The 11,980-nt window shown below is 26.4% G+C and overlaps 1 protein-coding gene across 3 annotated transcripts in view; it reads right to left on the bottom strand.

The window, feature by feature from the left end:
* Positions 1-3,063: 3,063 nt before the first annotated feature.
* LOC107443068 (mortality factor 4-like protein 1) overlaps positions 3,064-11,980 on the bottom strand; it is a 25,085-nt gene continuing 16,168 nt past the window's right edge. For all 3 annotated transcript variants that reach the window (XM_016056815.3, XM_016056816.3, XM_071181256.1), the window contains 5 exons: positions 10,638-10,729; positions 10,453-10,555; positions 8,165-8,234; positions 7,462-7,546; positions 3,064-4,931 (listed from right to left, as the gene is read on the bottom strand). In XM_016056815.3, coding sequence (XP_015912301.1) covers positions 4,850-4,931; positions 7,462-7,546; positions 8,165-8,234; positions 10,453-10,555; positions 10,638-10,729 — 432 coding nt within the window. In that variant the 3' untranslated portion in view covers positions 3,064-4,849. The remainder of the gene's footprint in view (positions 4,932-7,461; positions 7,547-8,164; positions 8,235-10,452; positions 10,556-10,637; positions 10,730-11,980) is intronic.

The following is an 11,980-nucleotide window of genomic DNA, read 5'->3' as shown; positions in this document are numbered from 1 at the left end:
TTGAGGTGCATGAAGTCATTTTATTTATACCTAAGCTTATTTTGAAGTTGTTTTAATTCACTTCATATCAACCAAACTGATGAGGTGAATTCTAAGGTATGCACAAGACTGTTTTTCTGATGCTTGTAACAAAAGAGTTATTTATGAGGTATAAAAATATTTACCTTATTTCAACTAAAAAGAGTGAGGTATTTATTGAGGTGTATGAACTCATTTTATTTATACCTAAGCTTATTTTGAGGTTGTTTTAAATTCACTTCATATCAACCAGACTGATAAAGTGATTTTCAGAATCCTTCAGTCCTTTTCAGAATCAGATTCAAAAATTTATAAAAAAAGCTATTAGTTTCATGAAGTCTGACAAAAAGTTTAAAAATATAAACTAGGTTTATTGAATTTTAAGATTTGTAAGAAAAAAAATCTAATTATCAAACTTACAAGTACCATAATGATACCAGATGTATAGGAAAATAAAAAGTGTTAAAATTTCATAAGATTGGAATTATTATTTGAATTTCTGTAAATGTTGTTAATGGTAGTACTTACTTCAGTGTATTTTATTTTATGGCTGGGGTAAATGTCCCGCTTTTTAGGTACGAGGATTGAATAGAAATGGCAGAAGTGGAATGCCATTTATCTGGAGAAAAAAAAATTATTTCATCCAGTTAATTCAAATCATGAAAAAAACCGATTTCTAATATTTTAAAACCTGCCACTATTATTGTAAATATGACTTTCTTACTAATTCATATTTTTTTCTTTTAGGTTCCAATACTTCCATGTTTCAACAAGTAGACGGAAACAGTATTTAAAATAATTTTGTTGATTTGTAAAAAAAATGAAATTTTAGTTTTAAATAAAAGTAACTTGAATTTCAGCTGACTAATTATTTAAATTTGCAGTTTTATAGCTTTAAAAATTCAAGCACCTTAGACAACTAGTTCTCACAAATAATTTTTTCTAACTGTACAATTCGGATAAGTGTTATTTCAAGATGATTTAATACAATCTATTAAAATTACAGGATTATGCATTTGAAACTTATTTATATAGCTTAACAAAAGAAGCAATTACTGCCGAAGATTTAATATTAAAAACTTCAGGTTGATAAATGAAGATATCTACTAGTGAAAAAATGTAATGATATACATTATTCTTCATATAATATATATTCTTTATATCGTGAGGTTAAAATTAATAAACTAGGTGGACCGTACAACACATCACGTTGGGGAATTATTACCTTCGTAAGTATTAAAAAAAAACAGCTTTAGGTTGAGCTATATTAGCCTAAATGTCGCATCTTAGGTTGATAAATTAATACTTCTAAAAATACATACTTGAGGTTACGAAATAATAACCTAAAGTAGAACATGGAACACATGACGTTAAAAAATAACCTTTCCAAGGGTCAAAAAATACACTTGAGGTTGATTTATAATAACCTGACGTGTAAAACGGCTAACCATAGATTGATAAATAAATACCTCTTAAAAGCATAAAAATCTACACTTGAGGTTGAAAAATAATTACCTAAGGTCGAATATAATACACCTCACGTTAATAAAAAATTACCATTCCAAATGTCAAAAAATACACCTGAGGTAGATTTATAATAACCTGAAGTGTTACATAAAACACATTAGGTTGTTGAATAAATACCTCCATAAGTGTTAAAAAATATACTTCAGGTTGATAAGTAATTACCTAAGGTTGAAAATGAAACACCTTAAAGTAATAAATATCTACCTCGTTACAGATGCAAAATCAAACACCTCAGGTTGATGCATATATACTTCTGGAGGTATATTTAAGGTTAATTTTGAGGTATTCATTTGCACCATTTTCAACAACCTCCTTTATATACCTTTGAAAAATACTTCATTTGTACCTCGCTTTTTTCGTAAGGGCACACTCTAAGAAATTATCAATTCCATACTGAACTGAAATAATCTATTGATCGATTAAATAAATAATCCGAAAAAACTGAAGCGGTAAGATATTACTTGGTTAAAAAACTTCATTCACTCTTTATATTATATATACATATATATATATATACATACATATCTCAGCACTTGAAATAAGTCGACTGCTATTTCCAATCTGTATATTTTTGAGGCTAATGAAGATTTTTAATCAAGTAATCTATTAATTGCTTTCATTGAATTCCAAACATAATTGAAATTCAAACAAATTGAAATAAACTTTACTTTTAGCTTGAAAAATTTAAAACAATTCAATGAAATACATAATTTTGAATATAAACATCACTAATACAACTTTAGCAAACTTCATAAAAAAAAATGAAATAAACGTTTTTCTAGTCAAGATTATCGTTACTAGTTCATTTAGAAGATCGTTAGTTCGCAATTTGAATTTTAAGAAAATAAAAAGAATTGTTTTAATTACCATAAAATTACATTATATGGCTGTTAAACCAGCATTGCTCTCCATATTTTCTTTTTCGTATTTCAGCATAATTTATTGATTTCCTAAGTCCTTCTACAAAAGCAAAACATTATTTCCTGGTCAAAATAAAAGCATTCTCAAATTCTACCTACAAGTATGAAAAGTTTAATCCCCATGAGCTTTGCCAGAAAAATTTCCTGACAGCAACAGTCTTCTTACAGTTAGGCCTGATGACAAGTTTAATTTTCCATCTTCAGTTTCGGTTTTACTAAAGCATACTGTCTATAGATCTCGTACGATATCTATTCCACGCTAAATAATACACAAATTTTAACTAGTATAAAATATGACGGATAATGATACAAGCAATATAATATGGGAAGCAATATAGCATGGGAAAAAGTATGATCTAGGTTTCATATTTATAAATCAAAAAAAAAATTACAAAAAGATTAAAATCGATAGCTATATATTAAAATTCTAAATAAATGAATAAATCTTATAAATTAAGTTATAAATTTATTCAGAACCATTTTTGATTTTTTATTAATAATAAAAAAAAACTTTTTACAATTTTAAAGTAAACAGGTCACAAAGTGTACACAAAATTTCAAAAAAATATATTGGCTTTAAAGATAAAACAAACACAAATTCAATTATTAAAAACTTTATTTACATGTCAAGACAACTCGACACTCATACAAACAATAGTTATATGTGACACAAATGTGAAGTAAAACCAAATAATAACATTTATTTAGCTCACCTCAATATCCCACAGCTTTTTAAATTATATTTTGAGTTTTATAATATTTTTTTATGACAATAGCATACCTATATTTTCTTTTTAAAACATTTTAGTGCTTATTCCAAAACAACATTTTATTCTTTTTAAACACATTTTAAAACCTAAAAATCTTATAAACAACATTTACAATCTTGCAGTCTTTCCTAGTAGTAATGTAAAAGCTGCAGCAATATTTTTGAACCCAGTCAAACATTAAATTAATTTACTGAGAATATGATGATTTACCAAATAATAACCTCCTAACGTTTTCTGACGTTTTACCGTTGATCAGTAAATTAAAAGAAGCTCTGAATTATTTTTTCGGTGACTTCTTTACAGCTAATTATTTTGCATTAAAATCTATAAATAAGGCCAGAAACAATTAGATTGTGAGAAAACGAAAAGAGGTAGAAAAATAAACTGCCATGGTGGGGGTTTTATAAAACATTTATAAAAATATAGTTTCCATAAATAATTCATTTTAAGTTTAAAAATTGAATAAGAAACATTTATCAAAATGACTAAGGTACTAATTTTATTTTGTGTACCGGCAACACTTGGATTTGCTTTGAAATGGACTAACTGAGATCCAAACGAGTTTTATATAAAATTATGTCACTTCTTTGCACAACACACAGTTTTTTCTCAACATAATTTAATTTAGAAATATTGTTGAGGTGGAAAATTTGTCTACAAATTTTCTCAAGTTACTCAACACTAAGTTGGTGTCATCCACGTGACAAACATATATAAATTTCAAAAAAAAAATTATGCAGAATTAAACAAATTCACATTGTACTCCAGAATTAAACAAATGCAACAGTGAAAAAATTTTCAACAAAAAATGCTAATTTAGATAATGTTTGTTAAAATAACAGTATAGAAAACACAAAATGCGCACAGTACACTCAAGACATGCTGTAATGTCAATAAACGGTTTAATTAAGCAATGTTTCAAAATAATATTTGTTTATTAATAAACAATATAAAATAAAACACACAAAAATAAAAAAAGCAATAAAAAAATTCAAATTACAATATAAATAGTTTAAATAAAGGGCAAATGTGAATAAAAATATTTACAAATATAATTATATTACTAAGATAGATAATATAAAGTCTGCCAACACCCCATCCAGTTATAATCGAAAAACTAACCCCATGTTTCAAATCTCTATCTCTTGATGCCATGGTAGGAATGTTGCAGGAAAGTTAATCATGGTAGGATTATGTTTGTTCAAAAATGTTTATCTTTTATTGTCAAGGTAATTTGAATATTTTTTTCATTTGTAGGCTTTTCTAAGTGAAAGAAATTTTCCAGCTAAGTTTCAAACAGTGTATTATGCATTTTTAAGTACACCGAAGTCTTCTTACTTTTGTTTTAATTCTGAATAAGAAAAAATATGCTTGATAGAAAGCGTGCTTGAAACAAAACATTAAATTCTGAAAAACCTTCTCTATAGAATAACAATTTTAAAAAAAAAAACAACATTAAAAAATTTTAAAAAACTTTTGTTGTATTTGTAAGTTTTAATAAAATGTAATACTAAAGGGTATAAAATGCATTATGTACAATGAATTGCTGGCTTCACACAGTAAAAGCCTGAATTTTGAAGGATTTTTTTCTGAATGATGATGTTGATTTTGAGATCATAATGCTCTTCGATGATATTCTGGAGATGCAACAACATAATCATTCAAACTGAAAAAACTTGGGTTCTGGGCTATGTACCTAAAAAACACAATTATAAATAAAATGCAATCAAAAAATAAAGAATTTAGCTATGAAAACTATTAAGAATATACTGCCTAAATTCAAAAAATTTATAAAATATATATATAAAGGAAACATGGAAAATATTAAAGATTAATGAAAAGGGAAAAAGAAAATATTTAAAAAAAATTCAAATATATATATATTAAAAAGTTGGAAAACAAAGAAAATGAAAAGATATAATCTCATCATTAGCTTACATGATTAGATCTACAAAAAAGAGTGCTTTCTAATATTGTATCAATATAGCCAAAGCAAAATATATCACTACAATAATATGAGGAGCATTCAAAAAAATTGAAACAAAATAGTATACATGAAGTAAAAAATGTATCATATAAAAATCAGAAAATAAAATGTAAAGAAAAAAACAGAACAAAACACAAAACGAAATCTCTAAAGCGAGTAGCAAATTCAAATTAACTTACATGTGCAGAAACTTTCAAGAATGATTTAAAATATTTTTGAAATAAGATTGCCAGATTACAAGATATGAAAACAAAAGAGCAAAGTGAGCTAAAAGCATAAACAGAGGGTTTTTGTTTTATGATGTGCTTTTACTGTAGTACTGATTTGTTAGTTACCAATGTTTGGCCGGGAAATGGATGAGCTCAAGGTAATAATATTATACTGGATAATTTTAAGAAGTTTATAATTAATAAGGTTGATATTTAATTACATAATTTTAATGATTCTAGAAAACTAACATTAATTATAAAAAAAGAGAGAAACATAATTTGCCTGTTTGGCACAGATTTGCCCGAATTAGATTTGCACATGGTAAAAAAATGAATTAACAAAGCAGTTTTTAACAAATTTATTAGTAATAACATACAATTAACTCAATGATTTTATATAGAATTTAATTACTTTATTTCAGCATGCATTGTTTCTTATCAAATTTTGAAAGTCTCTCAAAGTGCTCTTGTATATAGCATTTGCAAAAAACTTGCTATAAGTCATGTGTCTGAAAGTTCATTTCAGAAATATAAGAAATCAATGGTTTTTTATTTCTAGTACAATTTGAGCGCAGAGAATTTATTGAAGGTTTCTGACATGTAGAATTTATGTCAAGCATAATAATGGTTGTACTTTTATGTAAGATTAAATCTTGTACGGCCAAGGTATATACTGTTTAAGCATTAAAAATATCTCACACTTATAAGAAATCACAATGATGTATAAGCAGAAATGATGCTTAAGATATTGCATTTTTATAACCAGGAATCAGAAGGATGACTGATGATTTAAAAAAATCAACTAAGGAAAAAGAGGAGATAAAAATGTAAGGTTTAGTGCTCTGTGGAGCTTTCATATCCTCACCAAGCTTCAAAATTAGTTACAAAGTGTGTCAAAAAAATCAAATTGCTATCGGTAAAAAACTACAAAACAATGTTTTGAACATAATCATGATTTTTAGTAAAAACGTGGGGAAGTTTGAGAACAAACTTTAGTATGACCATATAAATATTTTATGTGGAATGGTCTAACATCTGCAGTTTTTCAGGTCACAAAACACAATCTATTTCTAAACTTTGAAACTAATTTAAAAAATTTGCGAGAAAAATCTAGTTTCCTAAGCAAAGTGCAGTACACCATGCAATTTTTAACTTCATCATTTTTTTTTTAAATTGGTTTTTCAATTTATTGGCCATTTTGGGGTCCATTTGGAATATTTTTGTTAACTATTCCGTAAAACCAAAAACTATGACAAATACTTCTCTAATTCCTTAGTGTATACTTGTTTTGAAGAAAAAAAATCAGCAAAAAAAATTTTTTCTTCATTAAAAAAAACACATTTTAGAAATAGTTTTGGGGAAGAAAAAAAATAATACAAAATCAATCAAAAATTTTATTTTAATTTCGTATTTTGATTAAGGCTATATTATTTGTTTGAATAAACAAATATTACGGCTCACAAACCTATTTAAATGATAAATATCAACAAAAAGATTTTTTTCTTAGCTTTTATATTATTATTTTCAATTCTTGATTATATTCAAGCGTGAGTATTACAGAAGCATAAAATTGATTTTGCATCTCAATTTTGCTTTGGGTTTTAAATTTAAGTTGAATAAAAAAAAATTGAATTTCAATTAAAAATATTTTTAATTTATACCTATTTCTTTTAAATTACTAATAATCATTTCATTACACTGATTCGACAATTTTCGAACTCATATGCAAATGCAGCCAAGCTGGTAAGCAAACAGGAATCTTGTTTTAAACTAATTATAAATAAATTAGGAATTCTAAATTATACATTAATTACAAATGATCAATAAGAAAACAGATGTAATGATATTGTACCTCATTTTATTTTACTAATACATCTGATCGATTAATTTGGTTTAATAATAATCATAAAAAAATTTTGCACGTATTATCAAGCACTTCGAAAATAAACCTCTATCTTAGTCATAAAAACAGGATATTAATACAAATAAAACAAATTTAAAGTACCAAATCAAATGTTTTTATGAATTACCTAACAAAATCCTCCATTTGGACCAGTAGAGAAGTCAATGCATTTCTTTCGCTTGATAATCCAGTTAACAAACTTCCCACTTTAGCTACAAAAATAATAATAAATAATGTGAATCATGCTAAAAATAAATTTACATAGCACTTAAAGGCTGTTCTTCGAACGCTTTGTCTTCATATAAAATAGTAACTCAGTAAATAACATGCCATGTCTTTATGACAGTTGCAAGTTTGCAACAGTTTTTACTAACAGTAAGGTTCAATTTTTCCCATCTGTAGTCAGTGTCTTATATGCAAATTACTAAAATGAGACAAAATATTAAAAAAAAGACAGTTTTGAAAAAATAAAAAGTGTTTGCAATGCAATTTTTGAAAGCAATGTAATCTTTGCAATGTAATCTTTAAAGCTGTGCTGTTTGAACACATAAAAATGCATAGTAAATCAAAATTATTTAATAACTTTAATTTTAGTGGGAAAAACTCTCTAAATTGGCAAGTTTCAAAAATTAAATCTTAACAATCTTCTAAATATACTAAGTTATTTGTCCATTTTAAAATCCTGGCTTATCTTTTCAAAAAGATAGTATGCAAAATTTAAAATGAAAGTTTTCCTTCCAGTTCAAGGCACTCTAAAGTGTAGCTTTTTGGTTTTCCTATGAAACAGAGCTTTGAAGAACACCTTTGAATATATATTTTAACATACTTACTGAACATTCGTAATAAATGAATGGCGCCATAGATTTCACACATACTGGATTCGGGATATTCTGCAAGCATCTGTAAAATTTTAAAAAATGAAAAAACTTCAACATTTATGAAATTTAAATCACGTTTATTATTAATTTTTTTCAACTATTTCAAATGAGGAGGAAATATGATACATACTATATTATAAAAATATAGCTGGTATTCATAAACTTATAAAATTTTAAAGCAAGTAATAGATTTGCCATAACTTCTTTTAAAAAAATAATAAGTAGCAATATTATTACATTTTCAGAATATCTAAGGAATTTTTCCAATAGCATTAGGGTGGCTCCGAAGATAAAAGCATTTTTGTTTTCTGTACAAACAACCTAAGTTTGAATTCCAGGAAATTCGGTTGCTTTGCAAACTTCTCTAGTGACTATATTGATTCAAAGACATACATTATTTTAAGAAGTGTAGTTCTCAAATGTTCCATTGCAGATGTTCAACTGACCATATGACGAAATTTAATTCTGAATGATAAATTTGACCATATTATTTCATTTAGCAGTTTCTTTATTGAGTTTATGATGAAGAAAATTATTGTTTTAAATTCCCTGCAGGCAGGGTGAATAACTTTATAGTGTTAAAATAAATACCAAAAACATTTATCATCTTTTTTATTTCATAAACATTATTAAAAATATTTGTTAGCCTGTTTTGTGTTTTCTCAGATTAAAGAAATTAAATTCAATTTGAATTAATACAAGTTTTTTATACTAGTTTTTCTTTTTTTACAAAAATTTTCAGCTAACCTCAATAATAAATATATTTCATAATAATTTCAGTAAAATGGTATAAGTGGTTCATGGTGTTACACATAAGAGATGTAGGGGTAAAAGCTAGATTTTGAAGACAAGTGTTATTTATATATATTACATCAATTGAGCATTATATTAAAGATATATTATTTCAATTTTTTAAAAATTAAACAGAAGAACAAAGTGATCTTAAAAGAACTGCATAAGGTTGATAAGCAATAGTGAGCATATCCTTAAGGCTGAAAAATTGTAGCGTATCTACCACTACAAAAATACAGGTCCAATTCACTAGTATACAAGACATGTTAACTCGATTCTTTGTTGGGGTACCTTTTCATAGATGAAGGTTGACTTTGTCGATAACAACCTGCCCCACAAAATGTTATAAAATGATGATTTAGTCAAAAGGAAAAAAAACTGTAAAACAGAATGCTATGTGTTTAAAACAAGGCCTGTGATTTTTTTAACAATTAAAAACACTCGCATATATATTGATTTTCAAATGATACTTTAAGAACTTAATTTTATAATTAGTGAAGTTTAATAAATATTATTGAAATATTCTTTAAAAATAGATCATAGAACAATACATATGAAAGTATATTACTGCATAACACATTTTTTTATTCTGATGCATAATACATGCTAATTCATAATTCAAATTTATTGAAAATGGAATAAAATTGTATCATGAAAAGGGTAAGGTGAAGAAAGATCAAAAATATGTAAACTTGATATGAAATAAATAATCCATAAAGAAAGAATTTTATTACACAGAATAGATTGTTTTCTGCTACATTGCATTTTTAAGTTTTATAAAAAAAAATAAGAAGAAGAAAGTTCTTAAACCATGAAGGCAGTGTTTATCTGTGAAAGTATGTTTCTTTATTTCAATACCTATATTATTTATTCAGAGTGATGTTTGAGTTCAGATATATAAATTTATCAACCAATTCAAAATTAAAATTTTCAGCTTTCAGATATTTACTGGTTAAAGAATCTTATCTGTTACAAATCAACATTAATTAAAAGACAAACAAAAATATTTTTTAAAAAAAAGCAATCATTAGATCTTCGCTAACCCATGGATCTAAGACATAGATCAATGACAGAACTTATTTTAAAAATATTTTGGAAAAGCAAAAGAAAGTAGATTGCAGAGACAATGACACAATTTTGAATTATGCAGGTTATTTAAGGAAGATGATAATACTAATTTTAAGAAAGGTGACCTAAGATTTGCCAGTCATGTCTGTTAAATAGATCCCTCATCCTTGTCCTTTAAGATCTTTAACAATGAGACCTATAAGAGCAGGAACTAAGGGTAGGATTAAGGTGCAATAGACTGATTGAGTAGAAGAAAACTTTAACATATCAAACCTCAAAACAGTTATTAGATAGGAAGAAGGTTTTCAAAAAAGCCTTGGTGGTTCAACGCATATCAAGTCAATAAGAGAAAATAATAATAATTGAATATGCTAACTAACCTCAGCATATGCAGGTCTTTCAAACTTCCAAAGCAGCATTTTCCCCAGTGCAACATTAAAACAGTCTCGAATGGTGTTAGCAAACAAAACAATAGAAGACTCCCTGTTTAAATATAAAATTTTATTTAACTAATATTAAAAAAAAATTAAATACTTTCAATTTTAAAAAAAAGTAACATGTTTACATGGATTGAGAGAGCCCCTTAACTGATACTTTTTCCTTCACATAACTGGCAATAATATGATTAACTGTTATCCTTGATGGCAAATGCAGGATCTTAAATACAATAAATACACAAATTTACTTCATCAGTATAAAAATATTTTTTTCATAAATAAATAATTCATGAAGTGTTTTCAATTGCAACTTTTCAGTTTCAAACTAAACATAAACTTGACTAACTAAAAATATGAATACATACATTTCATGCAGGTTCAGCAGCAAATTGAAGATAATTTTTATACAATAAATTAAGGGTGCACAACCAGTGGGCCATGTGCGACCTGCCAACTGTTGATAAGCAGAAGCTTCTGGATACAATGAAAAAATAGGCAATTTCTTTGGAGTTTTTTTTTTTTAATTTTTAATATAATATTACAATGCGCCAATTTTAAATATGAGTAATCCCTTTCTAACTCACTTTATATTTGCCGATTTCATCATAAATCCATTAATTTTTTGATCATTATTTTTAATAGGTTTTTTTGGCAGTTATAACTATTAATTTCCATGCGGTTTTAAAAATTCCAGTACATTCAATGCGATTTTGACACACTTTGTTTGTGCCGATTTCAACGAAAGTCCAAGCTACTTTTCAATCATTCTTTAGGCTGTCATTGCTCTACATTCTCACATGGTTTTAAAAATTAATATTTTTATTACAACATTCAAATTTTAAATAGCGCACTAAAATCATTACTTATTAATGAGCTTTATTCGTATTGATTTCATCAAATATTTAAACACATTTTTTTTTTTTTGCAATTATTACAATACTTTTCTTGTGATTTTGATGATCCTGTTTTTTAACTATGATGTTCATCTACCATTCACGCTTTACACCGAAGAGCCATTACATTATGACCACCCTGCTAACAGTGTTTTCATCTCAGAAAAAAAATGGGTGGGAATTTCTCACCCTTTCTCAAAAACAGGGTGAGATTTCAAAAAGTTAAGTGAGACTTCAAAAATTTGAAAAAAAAAAAAAACACCAAGAGACTTGAAAAAAAAATTCATTTCTTTAATCATAATGCATTTTTAATATCTTCTAATTTTTAAAGCATTGAATATTTTTGCAGCATCATCATATGGAAAATGTTCTACATCTACTTTTTCATCAGCTATTCTCATCAGGTTGCTCAAATGCGTATTTGTTTCGTTTTGATCGTTTCTACCCACATTTGTTTCATTTTCATATGTCCGTTTCGGAGTAGAAGATATTGGCTTTACAAGGTATTTGTCCATCTTACATTAACGAGCAAAAAATTTTAACGTCTTACATGAAGAAACCTTACCTACGGTAAACAC

This window comes from Parasteatoda tepidariorum, chromosome 5, assembly GCF_043381705.1.
Source record: "Parasteatoda tepidariorum isolate YZ-2023 chromosome 5, CAS_Ptep_4.0, whole genome shotgun sequence".
Classification (NCBI taxonomy): Eukaryota; Metazoa; Arthropoda; class Arachnida; order Araneae; family Theridiidae; genus Parasteatoda; species Parasteatoda tepidariorum.
This window is presented reverse-complemented; position numbering and strand designations above follow the sequence as displayed.